General features: G+C 37.3%; 1 protein-coding gene across 8 annotated transcripts in view; it reads left to right on the top strand.

The window, feature by feature from the left end:
- Window positions 1-21,816, top strand: part of ZNF624 (zinc finger protein 624) — a 75,492-nt gene that overhangs the window by 40,762 nt on the left and 12,914 nt on the right. For 5 of the 8 annotated variants that reach the window (XM_049859477.1, XM_049859476.1, XM_049859475.1 and 2 more), the window contains 2 exons: window positions 17,885-18,011; window positions 18,679-18,774. In XM_049859477.1, coding sequence (XP_049715434.1) covers window positions 17,885-18,011; window positions 18,679-18,774 — 223 coding nt within the window. Of the gene's footprint in view, window positions 1-9,896; window positions 9,956-17,884; window positions 18,012-18,678; window positions 18,775-21,328; window positions 21,375-21,816 lie in introns of those variants that run through there. The other 3 variants (XM_049859481.1, XM_049859482.1, XM_049859483.1) reach the window with 3 other exon arrangements.

The following is a 21,816-nucleotide window of genomic DNA, read 5'->3' as shown; positions in this document are numbered from 1 at the left end:
GTTTGCCCTGGGATCATGAGCTTCAGACCTCTGAGGTTTTCATGACCCCCCCCATTTGAATGATATTTGAATGATGAATGACTTCAGTAAATATCTTTGATTTTAATTTAATGGAGTTGGAGACTGTTTTCTCAAAAACAAACCTCTCTCTTGTATTTTCCAGTTCAATTATTGTATTCTTGAATTTCAGTATTTCCATTTGTTTCTTTTTAGTAGTTTCTCTCTACTTAATGAGATTCTCATTTGTTTCCCTGTTTCTTTTAGTTTGTTGTCTGTATTTGGTTTGAGTATATTTAACGTTATTGTTTGAAAGTCCTCTGTTTTGCCCATTGTCTGGGCTTCCATAGTGCTGATTTCTGTTTCTTCGTGCTGTTTTCAATTGAGCAACCCTTTCTTGTTTCCTTGTATGTCTTATAATTGTTTGTTGAACCTGAGAAGCTGGACTATATGAAGAAGAACATGGCATCAGGATTGGAGGAAGACTCATTAACAACCTGCATTATGCAGATGACACAACCTTCCTTACTGAAAGTGAAGAGGACTTGAAGCACTTACTAATGAAGATCAAAGACTTCATTAGTTTGGATTATACCTCAGCATAACCAAAGAGGACTCGAAGCACTTACTGGTGAAGATCAAAGACTACAGCCTTCAGAATGGATTACAAGGCATGGTATTTTCATTTTCCTCATATACATGTGAAAGCTGGACAGTGAATAAGGAAGATCGAAGAAGATTTGACACCTTTGAATTGTGGTGCTGGCAAAGAATATTGAATATACCATGGGCTGCCAGAAGAATGAACAAATCTGCCTTGAAAGGAGTATAACCAGAATGCTCCTTAGAAGCAAGAATGACTAGATTTCATCTCACATAATTTGGACATGTTATCAGGAGAGACCAGCCCCTGGAGAAGGATATCATGCTTGGTAAAGTAGAAGGTCAGTGAAAAAGAGGAAGACCCTCAATGAGATGGATTGAAACAGTGGCTGCAACAGTGGGCTCAAGCATAACAATTGTGAGAATGGCACAAGACTGGACAGTGTTTCGTTCTGTTGTACATAGGGTCACTGTGAGTCAGAGCCAACTCGAAGGCACTTCACAACAGGGGATAAAATCAAAACAGAGGCACCTGACCCCTTTGTAAAATGACTGAGCTAACTCTAAGAGCTCAATTTAATATTTTCCCCCAGACTCTACCTTTGTTGCCTAGGAACCAAAACCTGTTATTGTTGAGGAAATAAGTTTCTTTGTGATCAGGCTAAAGAAAGTGAATACCTCAGGAAACTTATTTGTTCCTTGTTGGAAACTCTTTGTCCTCAGCCTCACTCATCTGGAGATTAATGCTCTGAGCAAGATAACTTTTAACAGACTACTCCTGAAAATTTCAGTGGTGTCATTGCTTTGTGTCCAACATGAAGTCCCCCCTTGACCCCATGTCTTTCAATCATGTCTTTATGTATTTATGGAACCAATAATGTCAAAGATTAGCTTTCCTTTATCTCGCCTTTGACTGACTTCAATCACTATAAGCCAATCAGAATATTGTGTTTTGTACTTCCTCTTCTAGGCCTATAACCGCATGCCCCCACATTGCTCCCCCTTGAATTTTTGTGTTCTGTTGTAGGTAAAAAACATCATAAAGCTTGATAAGTAAAAAGAAAGTTTTACTCGGCGTACTTTCAGAGAGGCAAAAGCAGGAAAATGGATAAGCGTGCTGCCACAGCTCTGTCTGCCCGAGTCTGAGGAAATATTACAGAATAGACAAGAGTGGGGAAACAAACAACCATGTTACCACAGCCTAGTCTGCCCGAGTCCGGGAAAGTTACAGAGTCATCAGTATATATTAACATTACAAAACCATTGAAAGCGTCACCTTTTCACAGATGGGCTAGAAACTGTGATTGTACATTTCGAATCATCTTTCTTAACAATCATTGTACAGGTTTCAGTAAGGACAGTCGAAAGGGTCTTCATTGGTCCAACAATTTTCCATTCACTAAACGTTTTTTTTTTTTTAAACGCTAATAGAAAAAGATAAGAGTGGGAGATCTTTTTGTGTTCTGTTTGATTGGCTTATGTGAAAGGTTCCTTAAAAGATATTTTCCAAGATTGTCCTAGCTATTGTCTTTATACCTCAGGGCCCAGTTGATGTGTCCTTGTGAGCCCAGCTCCAGTTGGGTCACATTCTCTATGCTCAAGGACAGAGAATAATGACTTCAATATTATTTCCTAAATCAGTTCCGTTTGCCAGGGCTCCATGTTTCCCCATTGCAATGTTCTTTCATGCTGCAGCTGTCTCTATTACCTCAATAAAACTCTTTACTTTCAATTTTAACGCAACTTCATGATTTTGCTATAGGATAATGTTATACTGTGATCTCTCTGGAACTCAGCATCTTCACTTTCCCCAGGGATTTTGATTGTGTGTTTCAAGATATTCAAAAATAAAGATATTTTTCCCCTCTCCCTCTAAATTCCCGTAGAGGGTGGACTAACCCTTTGGTTCTGCCGGCACTGACCGCAGCTCTAATGAGGCCTTTCTTAGCACTTGATTGATTGGGCCCTTCAGGGCACAACTGGACCATGCCTTGTTTTCACACTGTGTGACCTTAAAGCCTTGGAGGAGCAGGTCTCCATTGCCTGTCCTGGTGCCAGTCAGCTGTTCTGGGAACATGGACTTCCCTTCCCACTTCTATGGTGAGGCTCAGGAATGCAGGTTCCTAAGCCTGTTGATGTACAGAAATTACTTAGGCAAGATCAGCTGTAATTTTCTTCTCCCAGCCCTTTCCTGGCTGTTTTCAGTGTCCATTCTGCTTCTTCGGCCCTTAATAGACAAAATGGGCCTTTCATGGTCTATAAACTGTTCTCAGCCACGTTTTAATCCTTTTTGTTTTAAAAGCTTCAGGTCTCCTGGCAAGGCTCTTCTCAGTGCTCTTGGATACCTATTGTTAGCAGCCACTAAGTTTAAATTGTTCCCTTTGTTTTATGGAGTCTGGTGGCAGAACAAAAAAATTTTTTTCTCGGTCCTGCCTGGAAGTGGGAGGGACTGGCTTCTCTTCAGTTTTCCTTACTACCCCCAGACAGTTGTGGGAGATCTGACAGTGTGCCATCAGCAAAAGCCAAGTTCTTTTGCCACTCTTCTGGACCAGGAACTGGGGCTTCGGCAGGAGGGGTTCCCTTGCGTTAGAGAGCAAAACATTCCTACCTTGTTGGCTGGTTTGTACTCCCTCCAGCTTTAGGCCAGGTGCTTGCACTGGCTTCCAGAATTCTGAGTCCATCAGTTCTACCACGTTATTTGTTCATTTTTTTCTTTAGTTGTTGTAGGGAAATGGAGGCTCTCAAGTGTCTGTGCCAGCATCTTGGGGAGAAGTCTACTGTCCCTAATTCTTAATATTCTTAGTTAATTAATTGAGAGTTTACAATGAAAACCTTCTTGCTAATAGGTGTGTTACCCCAGGGGAGGCGGTAGCTTCAATTTGACAGCTTTCATTTCTCTTAGTGGTGGCAGCCCTAATTTGGCAGACGGTCACACCAAAACTGATGATAATAAAATACTGAATCCTACTGCAATGTAGTCCGATTCTTGCTTTGTATTTTAAGACTCAGTACCATTAAAAATATCAACAATGTATCAACATTAGTGTAAATATTTCTAAGATGAGTTTAAATTGGTTTAGAGTTTTTATTTTATCATATAGGTTAAACTTTCTTTCTTGTGAGAACAGAATCTACCTGTTTTTTTCCAGAAAAATCAAAATTAGAAACTTATGGATTTTGTTAAGAAAAATTATTGAAAACTTACAAATAAGGCAAAAGATAGGCTCTGTTAGTATCATATTTGACCATTGTCTAATAAGCCTGTCTGAGAGTCATCTGACATAGTAGAGGAAACTTAACTTACTGTTTACTATCAGACCCTAAAGATATTAACTTGTAGAAGATTGATAAATTGTAAATTAATTCTACCTAGTAGAAAAGATAATCCCAAAAGTTATGGTTTTATTGTCCTATGGGTTTGTATTTAACTTTACAATCTTATTACAGAATTCCTTTTTTCCAATAACTATCTACATCTCGAAAATCCTGGTGGCGTAATTGTTAAGAGCTACAGATGCTAAGCAAAAGGTTGGCAGTTTGAATCCACCAGCCGCTCCTTGGAAACTATAGAGCAGTTCTACCCTGTCCTATAGGGTCACTATGAGTTGGAATCAACTCAACGGCAACAGGCATCTACATATCTGTTTCTTGTATCTCCTTTGAACCAACTTTGTCAACCCGCTGATTCCCTCATTAATGATTTAAGTAAATCTTTAAAATATATTCACTACATTTTCACTAGTTGTCTTTTAAAGTTTTTGAAAATTATACCTTGACAACTGGTTTGATTCCAAACAGAATTTTTCTTTTTGTTTCTGTGAGAAAATGCATTCTAGGATTCCATCTTTATACATAATATTTTTGAAATGTAGGCTAATGATTCTTAAAGTTATCCTTAAGTACATAGCACTTTTGACTTTAAAGTTTAATGGAAATATCCATAGTTTCAGACTTTGAATCATAAACCACAGGAAAATATTAGTAATCTTTGACACAGTGAAAAGTTTTATATGATTGACTATTGTTCTTCTGACAGAGGGAGTTCCTGGCAGAAGTTTAACTTTGAATGACTCTTCCTTAAAATTGTGTATACTGTTTATAGGTCCTGAACTTAGCTTTTTAAATTTTTAAGTATATTTTAATTGTTAAGAATGAAACAGAGTTTCTGTAGAATAAGAATTTTGTTCAGATTCAAAGATTTATAAATCGGGAAGCACCAAAATGAAAGTTCAAAATTGCGTTCCAAAGAGGGAGCATAAGCACACGTCCTTTACACTCGTTTTTCAGAACTCCATCTAAAGTTGGGGAAAAGTTCGGGCGTACATTTGCACGGTTGATATTCAACATGCTCTGTGAGACTCATTTATCAAGACTCTCCATTGGCTAGGGTACTCACCTCAGGCACAGTTTCCTATGTTCTGGAGCTAGCTCCTGCAGCCGTCTGGGTGGAACACCTCAGAATGTTGCAGAGAAAGTTATCTTGGTCAAGGATATTGTCAAGGGTCAAGTACTGTAAAAAGCAGAGGCAGGGCCCTGGGACAAAACGGAGCTTGATTCAGACCTCTGTCAGCCGTTTTAATTGTCAAGTACCTCAGTTTTAGAGCGCTCTTTCACATAATAAAGTGGATCCTTGCTGGCTGCTAACGGAAGAGCAGGCAGTTCGAATCCACCAGCTGCTCCTTGGAAAACCCTATGGGACAGTTCTACTCTGTCTTAGAGGGTCACTATGAGTCAGAATCAACTCGATGACAATGGGTTTTCTTTTCACATGATAATACTTTATAGCATTTAATTTGATTATCAAGAAGTCTTTCATTTAATTTTTTTTTCTGTTTTTGTTTAGTTTGTAGTATGGCTATTGCTGACATTTTTTAAATGGTACAGTTTTCTAGCATAGTTCTTCTGAAGAGGAAATTTCAGTGTTAAATATTTTCCTTTATTTTACAGGTACATGTTTTTTAGTTTAAACATACAGCAAAGAAACTATAGAAGATTTATGAAGAAAAACTTGTATTTGTATGACTTTAAGGAAATTAAACCACTATAGTCACAGATTAGTTAGACTAAAAGGAGAAAGTCAAGATGAAAGGGTCTTGATGCTTTCTGATAAATAGGATTAAAATATTTGTGTACTAGTGAAGTCACAAACTAAAATCAGTGAAGTCATGGACAGTGAGTTAATGATCACAGTGCCGGTATATGTATATGTACAAAATACCAAAAACCAAACCCGTTGCCATCAAGTCAATTCCAACTCATAGCAACCTATTGGACAGAGAACTGCCCCATAGGGTTTCCAAGGAGAGCCTGGTGGATTCAAACTGCTGACCTTTTGGTTAGCAGCCGTGTCTCTTAACCACTGCACCACCAGGGTTTCCATATGTATGTATATATATGTTTCAAATTTAGGTAAGCAACTTAAGAAATTTAAGGCATGATAAAGAAGTCAACATAAATGTCTAGGCGGCAAAATGGACCCAGGGTCCTGTTCCTTGGTAACTACAAAGTTAAGATAAATGTAAAATGTTGGGTTCAGACACCCCTTATGTGAAGCTCTGTGCCTAGATGGGAAGTGGAATTGTTCGTTTAATTTCTCTTTCAGAATGTTCACTGCCAGTGTATAGAAGTAATTGCTTTTTGTGTTCATCTTGTGTTCTTAACCTTTCAATTCATTTGTTAGTTCTAATAGGTCTTTTTGCGTATGTGAGTTCCTTAGGATTTTCTACTTACAGGATTATGTCACCTGTAAATAGAGATTATGCCATCAGCAAATAGAAATTTACTTCTTCCTTCCCAATCTGGATGCCTTATATTTCTTTTTCACTCCTAATTGTCCTTGCTAGAACCTACTTTACAATATCGAATAGAATTGACAGAGCAGATTTCTTTATCTTATTCCTGATCTCAGGGGGAAAGCGTTCAGCCATTTACCACTAAGTATAATGTAAAATAAGAATTTTATTCAGAAGGAAAGATGTGCATCAGGGTTGTATTCTTTTACCATACCTATTCAATCTATATGCTGAGCAAATAATCCGGGAAGCTGGACTATATGAAGAAGAATGGGGCATCAGGATTGGAGGAAGACTCATTAACAACCTGCATTATGCAGATGACACAACCTTCCTTGCTGAAAGTGAAGAGGACTTGAGGCACTTACTAATGAAGATCAAAGACCATAGCCTTCAGTAGGGATTGCACCTCAACATAAAGGAAACAAAAATCCTCACAACTGGACCAATGAGCAACATCATGATAAATGGGAGAAAAGATTGAAGTTGTCAAGGATTTCATTTTACTTGGATCCACAATCAACAGCCACGGAAGCAGCAGTCAAGAAATCAAAAGACGCATTGCATTGGGTAAATCTGCTGCAAAGGACCTCTTTAAAGTGTTGAAGAGCAAAGATTCCACCTTGAAGACTGAGGTGCACCTGACCCAAGCCATGGTATTTTCAGTCGCATCATAGACATGTGAAAGCTGGACAATGAATAAGGAAGACTGAAGAAGAATTGACGCCTTTGAATTGTGGTGTTGGTGAAGAATATTGAATATCCCTTGGACTGCCAAAAGAACGAATAAATCTGTCTTGGAAGAAGTACAACCAGAATGCTCCTTAGAAGCATGGATGGCGGAACTGTGTCTTACATACTTTGGACATGTTGTCAGGAGGGATCAGTCCCTGGAGAAGGATATAATGCTTGCAGAGTGCAGGGTCAGTGGAAAAGAGGAAGACCTTCAACTAGGTGGATTGACACAGTGGCTGCAACAATGAGCTCAAGCATAACAACGATTGTAAAGATGGCTCAGGACCGGGCAGTGTTTCATTCTGTTGTGCATAGGGTCACTATGGGTCAGAAGGGACTCAACGGCACCTAACAACAACAACAACAACAACAACATAACGTTAATAAGTATTATATATCAACATAAAGAAAACAAAAATCCTTACAACTGGACCCATAAGCAACATTACGATAAATGGAGAAAAGATTGAAATTGTCAAGGATTCCATTTTACTTGGATCCACAATCAACACCCATGGAAGCAGCAGTTAAGAAATCAAAAGATGTGTTGCGTTGGGCAGATCTGCTGCAAAGGACCTCTTTAAAGTGTTGAAAAGCAAAGATGTCACCTTGAAGACTGAGGGGCACCTGACCCAAGCGGTGGTATTTTCAATCATGGCATGGGCATGTGAAAACGTGACAATGAATAGGGAAGACCAAAGAAGGATTGCTGCCTTTGAATTGTTGTGTTGGTGAAGATATTGAATGTACCATGGAGTGCCAAAAGAACAAACAAATCTGTCTGAGAAGAAATACAACCAGAATGCTCCTTAGAAGCAAATATGGCAAGACTTCATCTTACATACTTTGGACATGTTATCAGGAGGGATCAGTTGCTGGAGAAGGACATCATGCTTAGTAAAGTACAGGGTCAGTGAAAGAGAGAAAGGCCTTTAACCAGATGGACTGACACAGTGGCTGCAACAATGGGCTAAAGCATAACAACAATTATAAGGATGGTGCAGGACCAGGCAGTGTTTTGTTCTGTTGTGCATAGGGTCGCTATGAGTTGGAACCAACTCGATGGCGCTAACAACCTAACAATGATGTTAAAAGTGGATTTTTCATGGATGGCTTTTATCAGATTGTGGAAATTTCCTTGTATTTTTAGTTTTTCTGAGCATTTTTTTCATGGAAAGGTATTGGGTTTTGTCATGTAGTTTTCTTGCATCTATTAAGATGATTGTGTGGTTTTTGTCCTTTATTATATTAATACAGTACATTCCCAGTTTCCATTCCCAGCCAGAACACCTCAAGCACAGCCACCACTGGCTTGTATCTTGCTGTGATGCTGAACAGATTTCAGCAGTGCTTTCAGGCTGACTGGGAATAAAGGCCTGGTGATACACTTTCAAAAAATCAACCATGAAAGCTGTATGGAACACCATGATCAAATTCCATTGTGCATGGGGTCACCAGAAGTTGGGAGCCAGCTCAACAGCAGCTGGCAGCATTACTTTGATCTTTTTATGTTAAATCAAATTTGTATTCCAGGGTGTATAATTGCCATGGTTCATAATCCCCTATATATGTTCCTGAATTTGATTTGCTAGTATTTTGTTGAGAATTTCCTGTCTGCGTGAATAAAGGAAATCATTTATCTTTTTTTGGTGATGTCTTTGTCTGATTTTGGTAGTACTGGTCACATAGAGGGAGCCATGGTGGCACAGTGGTTAAGTGCTCAGCTGCTAACCAGCAGCTGTGTGGGAGAAAGATGTGGCGGTCTGCTTCCATAAAGATTAAAAAAAAAAACAGCCTTGGAAATCGTACGGGGCAGTGCTACTCTGTCCTATAGAGTCCCTGTGATTCGGAAACAGCTTGAAGCAACATCTTTGGTTTTTTTTGGTCTCATAGAATGAGTTGGGAATTGTTTCCTACTCATATTTTTTGGAAGAGCTTGTGAAGGATTTATGTTCATTGTTCTTCAAATGGTTGGTGGAAGCATCTGGGCCTGAGCTTTTTTTTGCAGAATGTTTTTGATTGCTCATTCGATCTCTTATTATAGATCTATTCAGATTTTTATTTCTTTTTGAATCAGTTTTAGTAATTTGTGTCTTTGTAGGAATTTGTCTATTTCATCTAGGTTATATAATTTGTTGGCATACATTTGTTCCCAGCATTCCCCTTTTAATGTTTTTTTTTATGCAAAGTCAGTAATGATGTCTCCTTTTTTATTCCTGGTTTTAGTAATTTGAGTCTTGTTTTTTTATTGGTCAGTCTAGCTAAAAAAGAAAACCAAAATCAAACTTGTTGCTGTCAAGTTGATTCTGACTCATAGAGACCCCAAACGACAAAGTAGAACTGCTCCCAGGATGCCTGGCAGATTTGAACTGCTGACCTTTTGGTTAGGAGCTGTAGCTCTTAACCACTATGCCACCAGGGTTTACAGTCTAACAAAAGGTTTGTTAATTTTGTCGGTCTTCTTCAGGGAACCAGCTTTTGGTTTCATTGAACTTTCTGTATGGTTTTTCAATTCTGTCTGTCATTCTTTTTCCGCTCTAAACAAACAAAAAAATCTGTTGCTGTAGAGTCAATCCTGACTCATAGCCACCCTATAGGACAGCGGAGAACTGCCCCATAGGGTTTCCAGTGGATTCAAATTGCCAACCTTTTCTGCTCTAGTCTTAATGATTTCTTTCCTTCTGCTTGCCTTACTTTTAGTTTGTTCTTTTTCTAGTTTCTTAAGTTAGAAATTTAGGTTATTGAGATCTCTCTTCTTTTTTATTACAGGTGTTTACAGCTATAAATTTCCCTCTAAGCACTGCTTTAGCTTCATCTCATACATTTTGGTATGTTGTTTTCTTTTTAATTCATCTGAAAATACTAATTTTGTTATTTTTTTTGACCCATTAGTGATTTAGGAGTGTGTTGTTTAATTTCCACATATTTGTGAATTTTCCAAATTTTCTTATTACTGGTCTCTAATTTCATTCTGTTTCTGTTGGAATGTATAGTTTGTATGATTTTAATCACAAAAATTAATTTAGCTTATTTTATGACCTAAAATATTGTATGTCCTAGAGAATGTTGTGTGTGCACTTGAGAAGAATGTGTCTTCTGCTGTTGTTAGGCATAGTGTTCCATTAGATCTAGTTGGTTTATAGTGTTGTTGAAGTCTTTATCCTTGTGAGTCTTCTGCCTTGTTCTACTCACTACTGAAAGTGGTATACTGAAGTCTTAAACTATTATTGTTGAATTGTCTCTCTCTCCCTTCAGATCTCTTACTTTTTGCTTCCTGCATTTTGGGCCTCTTTTATTATATGAACTAAAACCAAAACCAAACCCATTGCCATCAAGTTGATTTTGACTCAGAGCAACCCTATAGGACAGAGTAGAACTGCCCCATAAGGTTTCCGGGGAGTGGCTGGTGGATTCAAACTGCTGACCTTTTGGTTAGCACCTGAGTTCTTAACAACTGCATCATGAGGGCCTCTTGTTACATGAATATATGTTTAAATTTGTTATACCTTCCTGATGCATTAACCAATTTATGTATCATTATAAAATGTCCTTCTTTCTCTAATAACATTTTTTGTCTATTTTGTCTGATATTATTATCACTACTCTAAGCTCTCTTTTGGGTACTGTTTGCATAGTATATCTTTTTCCATCTTTTACTTGCAAGCTATTTCTGTCTTTGAATTTAAGTATGTCTTTTGTAGACAGCATATGTTTGTATCATGTTTCCTTTTTATCCATTCTGCAGTTTTGATTACCTTTCTATTCTATATACATTTAATGTAGTGTCTGACATTTTACTGTTTCTTTTCTTTACCTTAGTGTCTTTTTTGTTCTACTGTTCTTGCATTATTGCCTTCTGTTGTGTGAAGTATTTTCTAGTATACTATTTAATACCTTTGTTTTTTATATATATGTAGTCTTTTTTTTATTCTCTTAGTGTTTTTTTTTTTTTAGTTATTCTCTTAGTGGGGATTACAATTAACATCTTAACTTGAAATGATTTAGGTTGAGTCAGTACCAACTTAATTTCAGTTGTATATAAACCCTTGTTCCAGGATAACTGCATTCCCTTCCCTTTCGTTATACTGTTATTGTCATACAAATTGCATCTTTTATACACACAAAAATACATTAATATTGTTATCCATATATAGTGAAACCTGTGAGAGCTGGAACTCAATGGGACTGCCTTGTTTTTCTGGGCCTTGCAAGTTTTCTGTCTTTGACAGGGTGCAGTCTTACCACTTTCCTGTCACTCATTTTAGCAGAAAATAATTTGAGTTTTCCTTCTCTGACAGGTTTCTGCCTTACACAGGTCCTGGCTTTCACAGATTTTACTGTAGTTACCTTTACCTGAGCTCTTTATTTTCTCAGTGGAATCATGTTACTCTTCAGTGTTGTTTCATTTCAGCCAAAAGGCACCCTTTAGAATTTTTTGTAGAATCTAAATTCTCTTAGTGGTTTTTTGTTTGTGTGTTTGTTTTCCCCGGATATAGAATTCCTTTTTGACAGCCTTTTTCTTTCGGCACTTTAAATACGTTACACACTGCCTTCTGGCCTCCAGGATTTTTGATGAGAAATAAGCTGTTGTTATTGAGGATCCCTTTTATATGATGTGTTGCTTCTCACTGCTTTCAAGATTTTCTCCTGCTTTTGATATTTGAGAGTTTGACTATGATATATCTAGTGTGGATCTCTGTGAGGTATCCTACTTGGTATTAATGGAGCTTTCTTAGATGAACTGCTTAATGTTTTTCATCAAATTTGGGAAATTTTTTGCCATTCTTTCTTCAAATATTTTTTCTGCCCCTTTCTCTCTCTTCTTTCCATGAGACTTCTATTATGTGTATATTGTTATGTTTGATGGTATTCTACAGGTCTCTGAGGCTCTGCTCATTTTTTCTCTATTTTTTCCTTTTTGTTTCTTCAGTTTGTATAATCTCAATTGGTTTGTCTTCATGTTTGCTGTTTTTTTTTTTTCTGCCTGCTTAAATCTGCTGTTGATCTCCTCTAGTAAATTTTTTATTTCACTTATTTTACTTTTCAACTACAGAACTTCTATTTAGTGAGCTATGCATCTCATACTTTCTTTTTAGTTTTTAGACATGGTTTCCTTTAGTTCTTTGAACATACTTAAAATAGCTGATATAAAGTCTTTGTCTAGTAAGCACAACATCTTAGCTTCTTCAGAGACAATTTGTGTTGAATGATTTTTTTGTGTTGACTGTGTATGGGGCATATTTTCTTGTTTCTTTGGGTGTCTTGAAATTTTTTTTGTTGAAAACTGAATATTTTAATAATATGATGTGTGGTATCTAAGATGCATCAATTGGTCTCAACCTACCTGGAACAAAGGAGAATGAAGAACACCAAAGACACAAGGAAAATATGAGCCCAAGAGACAGAAAGGGCCACATAAGCCAGAGACTCCATCAGCCTGAGACCGGAAGAACTAGATGGTGCCTGGCTACCACCAATGACTGCCCTGACAGGGAACACAACACAGAAACCCTGATGGAGCAGGAGAAAAGTAAGATGCAGACCTCAAATTCTAGCAAAAAGACCAGATTTAGTGGTCTAAGACTGGAGGGACCCCAGAGGTCATGGCCCTTGGACTCTCTGTTAGCCCAAAACTAAAACCATTCCTGAAACCAACTCTTCAGACAAAGATTAGACTCGACGGCACTGGGTTTGTTTTTTTTTTATAAGACATAAAATGATACTGATGAGGAGTGTGCTTCTTAGCTCAAGTAGACAAATGAGACTACGTGGGCAGCTGCTATCTGGAGGGGAGATGAGAAGGCAGAGGGGAACAGGAGCTGGCTGAATGGACACGGGGAATACAGGGTGGAGAGAAGGAGTGTGCTGTCACATTCTAGGGAGAGCAACTAGGGTCACATAACAATGTGTGTATAAGTTTTTGTAGGAGAAACTGTAAACTTTCACTTAAAGTGCGGTAAAAAAAAAAAAGGAGAGAGAGAGAATCACACACACAAAAAAATAATAATATAATGTAACTACTCTGGATATCAGATTCACCACCTCCCTAGGGTATTTTGTTGTAGAAGTTTATTGTTATTACTATTTCGTTTTTTCTTTTGTTTTATTTTTAGTGATTTTCCTGAATGAATTCTGTAGTCTGTATTCTTTGTTGTGTATAACCACTGAAATCTCTTCTTGATTAACTTAGTAGTCAGCTAATGATTGTAAGAATATTTCCTTAAATGACTTGAACTATAAGTCTTGTAATGTTCCTGAAGGACTCCATGTGTTTCTCGGAGTACACCTTCTACTTTCAGGCAAAGAATTTAGAACTCTACCTGAGCCTTTACTTTTTACATAGCCCCTCAGAGGTGAGAGCTGAGGACCTTCTCAGTCCTTTCCTGGGGCTTATCTCTTGGTAGTAGAGAAAAAAAGCCCAGTAAGTTTGTTAGGATTACAACTGAAGTAATTAATAAATTTTATGAACTGTAATTATCTACTGCACTATCCATGTTTTATTATTAACTGAATTATCTATAATTACCTAAAATTATCACAAAGCTTGATGTCCAAATAAAGAGATTTAAACAATTTGATAAGCATACTTGTATAAATGTCAGAAAAACACAGGAAATCTCTTTCTTTTGGTATAGAACGGACCATAGCCAGATTTTATCTAATTTGAGATCTTTGCATGATTAATTATGGTTCTTAGTTCATTAGGTCATAGAGTATAGTGTTACAAACCTGAATTCTGGAACCAGACTGCCTAGGCTTCAAACCTGATTCTGTCTGTTGTTACTTTTGTGAACTTGGGCAAGGCACCTCACTTTCCTTATTTTTAAATAGCTTCCCCTTAGGGTTGCTGTGAGAATTTGATCAATTAATACATGATAAGCACAGAACCTAACATAGAATAAAGCAGTTGCCATGGAGCCAAGTCTGACTCTTGGTGATCTCACGTGTGTCAGAGTAGAACTGTACTCCACGGGGTTTTCAACAGCTGATTTTGTGTAAGTAGCTCACCAGGCCTTTCTTCCAAGGCACCTCTGGGTTGACTTGAACTGTCAACCTTTTGGTTAGTAGCTGAGTGCATTAACCGTCTGTACCACACAGGGACGCCAACATACAGTAAGCAGTAGACGTATATAGGAACCCTGTTGGCACAATAGTTAAAGCATTCGACTGCTAATTGAAACAGTGGTTCGAGACCACCGGCACCTCCATGGGAGAAAGACGTGGCAACCTGCTTCCACAAAGATTTACAGCCTTGGAAACCCTGTGAGTCACTATGAGTCGGAACCAACTCGATGGCAGTAGGGAGAGTATATAATGGGTCCCCATGTACCTATTGCCCACCTTCAATAGCTATCAACTTATAGACAATCATATTTCCTTTGTAATCCCATCTTCCCTAATTAGTTATTTTGAAACAAATCCAAGACATCATTTTGTTTCATTTATAAATATTTCATTATATATCTCTATCAGAGATTATTTTTTAATGCTAAGTATCCCCCAAAAAATCCATTGCCATCAAGTCAATTTCAACTCATTAATATGACTATTATTGGTAAACCTTCATATCGTCAAATATCAAGTTGTTATTTGTTTCCCCAGTTGAATTATATGTTCTAATTGTATGTTTCTCTTAGGTCACGTAATCTAGAGGTTCCACTTCCCTTTTTTCCTACTTCTTATAACTTATTGGCGAGATGAGATCATTTGTACTACAGAGCTATACTGTCCAATACAGTACTCACTAGCCACATGTGGCTGTTGAGGACCTGCAATGTCCAAATTGAGATGTGTTGTAAATTTAAAACATACACTGGATTTCAAAGACGTGGTACAAAAAAAAATAATAATAATGTAAGGTATCTCATTAACAATTTTATGTTGTTTATATGTTGAAATTACAATATTTGGGGTACATTTGATTAAATAAAATATATTATTAAAATTAATTTTGTCCATTCTTTTTTTAACTTTTTTTGGTGAAAATACACACCAACAATTTCTGCATGTACAATTTAGTGACATTGATTATATTCTTTAAGTTGTGGAACCATTCGCTCTGTCCTTTCCCAAATTATTCCACCATCATTAACAAAAACTCACTGCTCCCTAAGCTTCTCATCTAACCTTTTGAGTTGCTGTTGTCAATCTTACCCCATATAGACACTGTATTTTTACACAAATAATGCACTTTCGACATTTGTTTGCCAACTGCTCCCTCTCCCATTGAGGTATTTTTGTAAGCACTGCTATGTCAATTTTTTTTTAACATGTAAAAAAAAAATGCCTAGGGAGATGCCTTGCAGGGGGAAGGAGTGTTTGGCAAACAAACATAAAAGGCACACGTTATTTGTGTAAAAATACAGTAATTCTTTAAAAGAGCACAATGCTCAAGGCAGACAGTTTTTACTAATTAAGCTAAACTATGGTTTAAAGATTTCAGGGGGTACTGTAAGTTTAAGATTTACAGATTATCTCAGAGCAATAGTTTCAGGGATTCATCTAGCCTCAATGGGTCCAGAAAATCTGAATTCCATGAGAATTTGAGATTCATATTCTGAATTTACCCACTTTTGATCAGGATTCTTCTATAGAATCTTAGATCAAAACATAGCTACTGAAAAATTTAAAATATGGCTTGCTTTATCTTTCTATTGGACAGCACTGCTTTAAAATTTCCCACAGTCTGGATTTTACTAATTGCATCCCCATGGGATGATTTAACAAGCCCTCTGTCCTGTGCATTTCCTTTAAATTATTAGATCTAAAGTCTTGATTATATTCAAGTTTTGATTTTTTTTTTGGTTGTTGTTGATTTGGACCAGAGTATTTCACATTGGTGGGCTATGCCACCAGGAATTACATAATGCCTAGTGAGACCCTATCATTATGTCATCAGCCACTGATAATGATTGCCTAGATCCTTTACTTCATTACCCAGAAACCTACTGCCATTGAGTCAATTCCAACTCACAGCGACCCCATAGAACAGAGTAGAACTACCCCATGTGGTTTCCTAGGAGCGCCTGGTGGATTCAAACTGCCAACCTTTTGGTTAGCAGCTGTAGCTCTTAACCGCTACGCCACCAGGGTTTCCTTTAATTCATTAAAAAAAAAAAAAATTAATTCATTAGAGGTGGCAAAATAGTGATATTTTAATTCTGCCATTCCTTCTTCATTTATTGGCTGCAATTCTTTCATAAAGAGAAATCTCCGCTCATTGAAATCTCCACTTATTAATGATTTGGTTACATTGACATACGGTTTGCATAAGAAAGGAAGGACAACAGGTTGATTATTTTTACTTATATACCAAATTCCAGGCATCCCCCAAAGTGATCAATGAGGTTTTTGTTTTTTAAGTATCATTGTAAACTCATGAATTCAAACGTATTAGATGTTTTTCAAATCCATTGCCATTGTTATCCTTATTGATGCTGAAATTGCCCCTTCATCGGCCAGTGGAAGCCTCATAAGGTTTTCTCCTGAGTCTTAGGCATGATTCTAGTAATCTTTGGTTCCTTGCTTTTTAGTATGACAGAATGTTCCAGTATATCCCTGGTTCCTTTTAGTGGGAAATAGTATTTAGAGGTCACAATCTGGATTATGTAATGCTAAGGTATTGGTTATTTTTTCTACATCTTTTCAGTAGATGAAACTAGGAAATACTTATTTTTCCTTAAAGATAAAATACTTCATGAGTTTGTACTGATACTTCCAATTCAAATTCAGAACTATGGGAGTTTTACCTAATATCAATATTATTTCTTCTTTCTCAATGCCAAATATTACTACTTCTGAGCAACATCAAAATAGTTACTCACTTGCTAGATCTAAAACTACACACATAACAGAGAATACCATTACTGTCACTACCACCAACGATAAGATTGTTTACTGAAAACAGTTTTTGCTGTTCTATTTGTCCTCATGTCCTAACTGTATCCCACTAGGAGTATACGGTCAAATTGTTGTGTTTTAGTTACTGGAAATAGTTCCTCTGAACGGTTATGCCACTAACTAGTATCATCTTACTTTTAATATTTATTGATTACTATTTTAAATTTAAAATTTTGTTTTGTAGTGTAAAATAGCTATGTAGTTCCAAAAGTCAAATACACAAAACAGATATTCCAGTTTCCTTCAAACTATTTCCTATGAGTCATTCTTCCATTTTTTATACCAGCTACTTTTTTTTCATGTCTTCAGCAAAGAAATTCCACAAACTCCCATAATTTCTTATTTTTCTTTCTCAAAGAGACAACTTATAGTATTCTATTTCTACTATCTGAATGATAAACTGTATCTTTTATTTATATATGCTCTGTAAATTGGAACCAAGATACTATACTATAGATACAAGTGATAAAGCAGTGTTTTGATGGAGAAAAATTATTTGAGCAGAAACTACTGGCTGTTTTAATATATTTTAAAGATTTTCAGGCGAGGAGGAAACCATGCCGTTTGATTATAGATAGTACAGCAGGGCCGATAGGTAGAAGTTACAGAAAATCAGATTTGAATTAGTCTTAAAAGATGCTAACAGTTAAAACTACAAAAATGAAATGGCCTTCCTCTTTAGTTTTTAAATGCTTGTCACTGGGAGAGTCACGTATCCTATGAGAGGTTGAACTGGTTGGTCTCCATAGTCATTTGGTGATTTTGCTTTCTAGAGTTCTTCCCTGGTTTTTTACGTATTATTCTGCTCAACGGGCTGATTGTATACTCTCTGGGTGATCACAATATATTTATTTTAGGAAACAGTGACATTTAAGGATGTGGCTATCGACTTTACATTAGAGGAGTGGAGGCTGATGGACCCTACACAGAGGAACCTGCACAAGGATGTGATGCTAGAGAATTACAGGAATCTGGTCTCCCTGGGTAAGAATAATTTCTCTTCTGTGTTTCTTTATATGCCCATTTGCCCAGATTTGCAGAAGATATAGAGCCTCTCGAAGCTTAACTGAATTTTGGTTCAGCATTTAGGCTTCAAAACCTCATAATCTTAGGGCATATTGTTATTCCTTACTCTCAACTGAAAAACTTAGCTCGTTGTAGAGTGAAATATATATTTCACTGGAATCTTGGAGACTGGTGACAGTCCCCCAGATTTAGGACCAAAGTAATTTTTAGACACTTCTATGATTTTTTTTTTATTATAAGTGGAGGTTATTACCAGCCTCCACATAGAGAGGAACAAATGTATTCATTTTCTGTCTAAATTCAGATTATTCCAATGATCTATTATCCCACCAAACCTGGGATACCTTTGTAACTCTTTAGGACACCACTGTATAATACATTCTGCTATGATGGAAATGCTCTGTGTCTGCACTGTCCAATATGGCAGCCACTAGCCACTTGGCAAGTGCAGCTGAGAATTAAATTTTACCTAATTTAATTCAAATTTAAATAGTCACATGTGACTGGTACAGATGTAGAATTTCTTATAATGACCACTCTGCACAGAAAATTAAGAACTGAGACTGAATTTGGAAATGATTCTTGCTCATAGCCACAATAAAATGTTTTATTTTTATTTGAACAGGGCTTGCAGTTTCCAAACCAGACATGATATCTCATTTGGAGGATGGGAAAGGACCATGGGTGGTAGTGAGAGAAATTTCAAGAGCCCCATATCCAGGTGAATGCAAAGAAATCAGGAAAATGGTATTTATTTCAAGTAACAGGTTAAAGATGGAGAGAAGATTTGAAATATTTTTTAGGGTAACTTTGCTCAAAGCTTTGCTGAAAGAGAGTCCTGGTGGCACAGTGGTTAAGCGCATACTGCTAACCAGAAGGTTGCAGTTTGAACCTAGCCAATCCATGGCAGAAGGACGTGGCAGACTACTTCCGTAAAGATTTACAGCCTTGGAAACCCTATGGAGCAGCTCTACTCTGTCCTGTAGGGTTTATGGTTCAGATTTGACTTGACGGCAGCAGTTTGGTTTTGCTCAAAGAGAAGTTCCCTTGTCTCTTCCTCTTTCCCTGCCCCTTTCTCATACCTCCCCCTAGTAGAGACAGAGAAATTGATGTTGCAAGACACAGATGGGAATCACTGAAGGACTTTGAGAATGTGGAAGGGGATAGAATTTAGAATGAAAAAGGAGGGATTTATCTTCCATAGTTAGGAAGGCCACTTCCTCTTGTAACACTAGGAAAAATGGAGAAGGTGGGTATGGATATAGGTCATGATGGTGGGAAGATTCTATTACAACAGCTTTTGTGCTTTCTGTGAGGGCAAGAGAGTTGTGAGAGATGGAAAGTTACATTTTTTATGGTATATAGAAATCCCCAGGGAAGCTCCTAGTTCTTCAGTAGTTACTAAAAAAAAAAACAAAAACTGCCATTGAGTCAATTCCAACTCTTGGTGACCCCATGTATGTCAGATAGAACTATGCTCCATTGGGTTTTCAATGGCTGATCTTTTGGAAGTAGATTGCCAGGCCCTTCTTCAGAGGTGCTTTTCAGTAGACTGGAACTGCCAGCCTTTCAGTTAGCATTTTTGTTTCAGTTTAGTGAGTTATATTTATCTAGGGATTGATTCTTTTTGAATTCTTTCTATTGTGTGTTTATTTTGTTTCATTACTTTCCCTCTTATCTTTGTTGTTGTTGTTAGTTGCAATTGAGTTGGCTCCGACTCATGGGGACCCCATGTACAACAGAACAAAATATTGCTTGGTTGTGCCCCATCTTCATAATCTTTGGTACGTGCAAGTCTATTATTTCACCACTGTGTTATCTGAGAGCCTTCCAGTTTAGAGGGCTCATCTTCCAGTGCTATATTGGGAAATATTCTGTTGTGATCCATAGGGTGTCCATCGGCTAGTTTTTGGAAGTGCATCACCAGGCCTTTCTTCCTAGTCTGTCTTAGCTGGAAGCTTCACTGAAACCTATCCACCAGGGGCAACCCTGCTGATGTTTGAAATGCCACTGGCATAGCTTCTAGCACCATAGCAACCTGCAAACCACTACAGTACAACACATTGACGGATGGGCTAAGGCTCTTAGCTTTATTTCATTATTTTCACCTTCTCAGGGATTAATTTGCTTATCTTTTCTAACATCTTGAGTTGGATGCTTACATCGTTATTTTTCCCCCATTGTTTTCTTTTATTATAATGTATTAAGGACTATCAGAACTGAATCACATGGATTTAGTATGTAGAAAACAAAACAAACCCATTGCCGTCGAGTCAATTCCAACTCATAGCGACGCCATAGGACAGAGTAGAACTGCCCCATAGAGTTTCCAAGGAGGGCCTGGTGGGTTCGAACTGCCAACCCTTCGGTTAGCAGCCATCGCACTTAACCACTATGCCACCAGGGTTTCCCTAGTATGTACGGCCTTCATAAATTTTGAGTGCAAATTATGTGATAAATTTTCATAGTGATTTCTTTGGACCATTGAGTAATTTTTAAGTTTTTTAAATTTTATATGGAACGTTTCTGATAATATTGTTAGCTTTAATTCTACTGTGTCAGAGAACACACTTTTATGGAAGGAGATCTCTAAGTCTTTCTTCTGATTTCAGTCTTTGCAAATTTCTTAGAACTTTCTTTAAGACCCAGCACATGGTCAATTTTTGTAAGCATTTTGTGTGCACTTGGAATTAATGCACAGCCTGCAGATATTGAGCACAGTGTTCTGGGTAGGTCAAGAGATCAAATTTGTTAATCATGTTGTTAAAACCTTCACTGTACTTACTGATTGTCAGCTTATTCTATCAGTTATTGAGAGAGGCTTTTAAAAGTCTCCCCATGTGGTTGGAGAGGGATGCTGGTGAGGAGTGAGCTTCTCGAATTGGGTGGACACTTGAGACTATGTTGGCATCTCCTGCCTGGAGGGGAGATGAGAGGGTGGAGGGGGTTAGAAGCTGGCGAAATGGACACGAAAAGAGAGAGTGGAGGGAGAGAGCGGGCTGTCTCATTAGGGGGAGAGTAATTGGGAGATAAAAAAAAAAATTTTTTTTTTTTTAATTGGGAGTATGTAGCAAGGTGTATATAAGTTTTTGTGTGAGAGACTGACTTGATTTGTAAACTTTCACTTAAACCACAATAAAAACTATATATAAAAAAAGTCTCCCCATGTGAATGTAGATTTGTCTGTGTCTTATTTTAGTTCATCAGTTTTGCTTTATGTATTTTGAAGCTGAGTTATTATGTGAATACAAAGTTAGCACTCCTATATCTTCCAGGTAAATTGGACCCTTTATCATTATGAAGTATCATCTTTAATCTCTGGTAATGCTTTTTGCTTTAAAGCTTATTTTGCCTGATATTAATATTACTATAGCATCCTTTTTTTTTGGTGTTATTGGCATGGTATATCTTTTTACATCCATACATGCTCACCTTTTCTATATACTTTGTATTTTATGTGTTTCTCTTATAAGCAGCGTATTGTTAGATTTCCTTCTTTTTAAACCAATATGACAGTATATTTCTTTTGGAGTATCAGTCCATTTATATGTAATGTAATTACATAATGTTGAACGCTACCATCTAACTGTTTTCTATGTGTCTTGCTTATTCTGTTCTTTTTCTTCCCATTCATGCCTGCCTTTATGTTTATGATCTTTTTTTGTTCTATAGTCCTTACAGTTGCCCCTCCGTATCTGGGGGTTCCCTATCCACAGATTCAACCAACCACGGATTGAAAATATTCAGGGGAAAAAAAAGTTCC

This window comes from Elephas maximus, chromosome 19, assembly GCF_024166365.1.
Source record: "Elephas maximus indicus isolate mEleMax1 chromosome 19, mEleMax1 primary haplotype, whole genome shotgun sequence".
NCBI classification, from domain to species: Eukaryota; Metazoa; Chordata; class Mammalia; order Proboscidea; family Elephantidae; genus Elephas; species Elephas maximus.
Note: the sequence above shows the minus strand (reverse complement) of the source record. Positions and strands in the feature narration are given on the sequence as shown.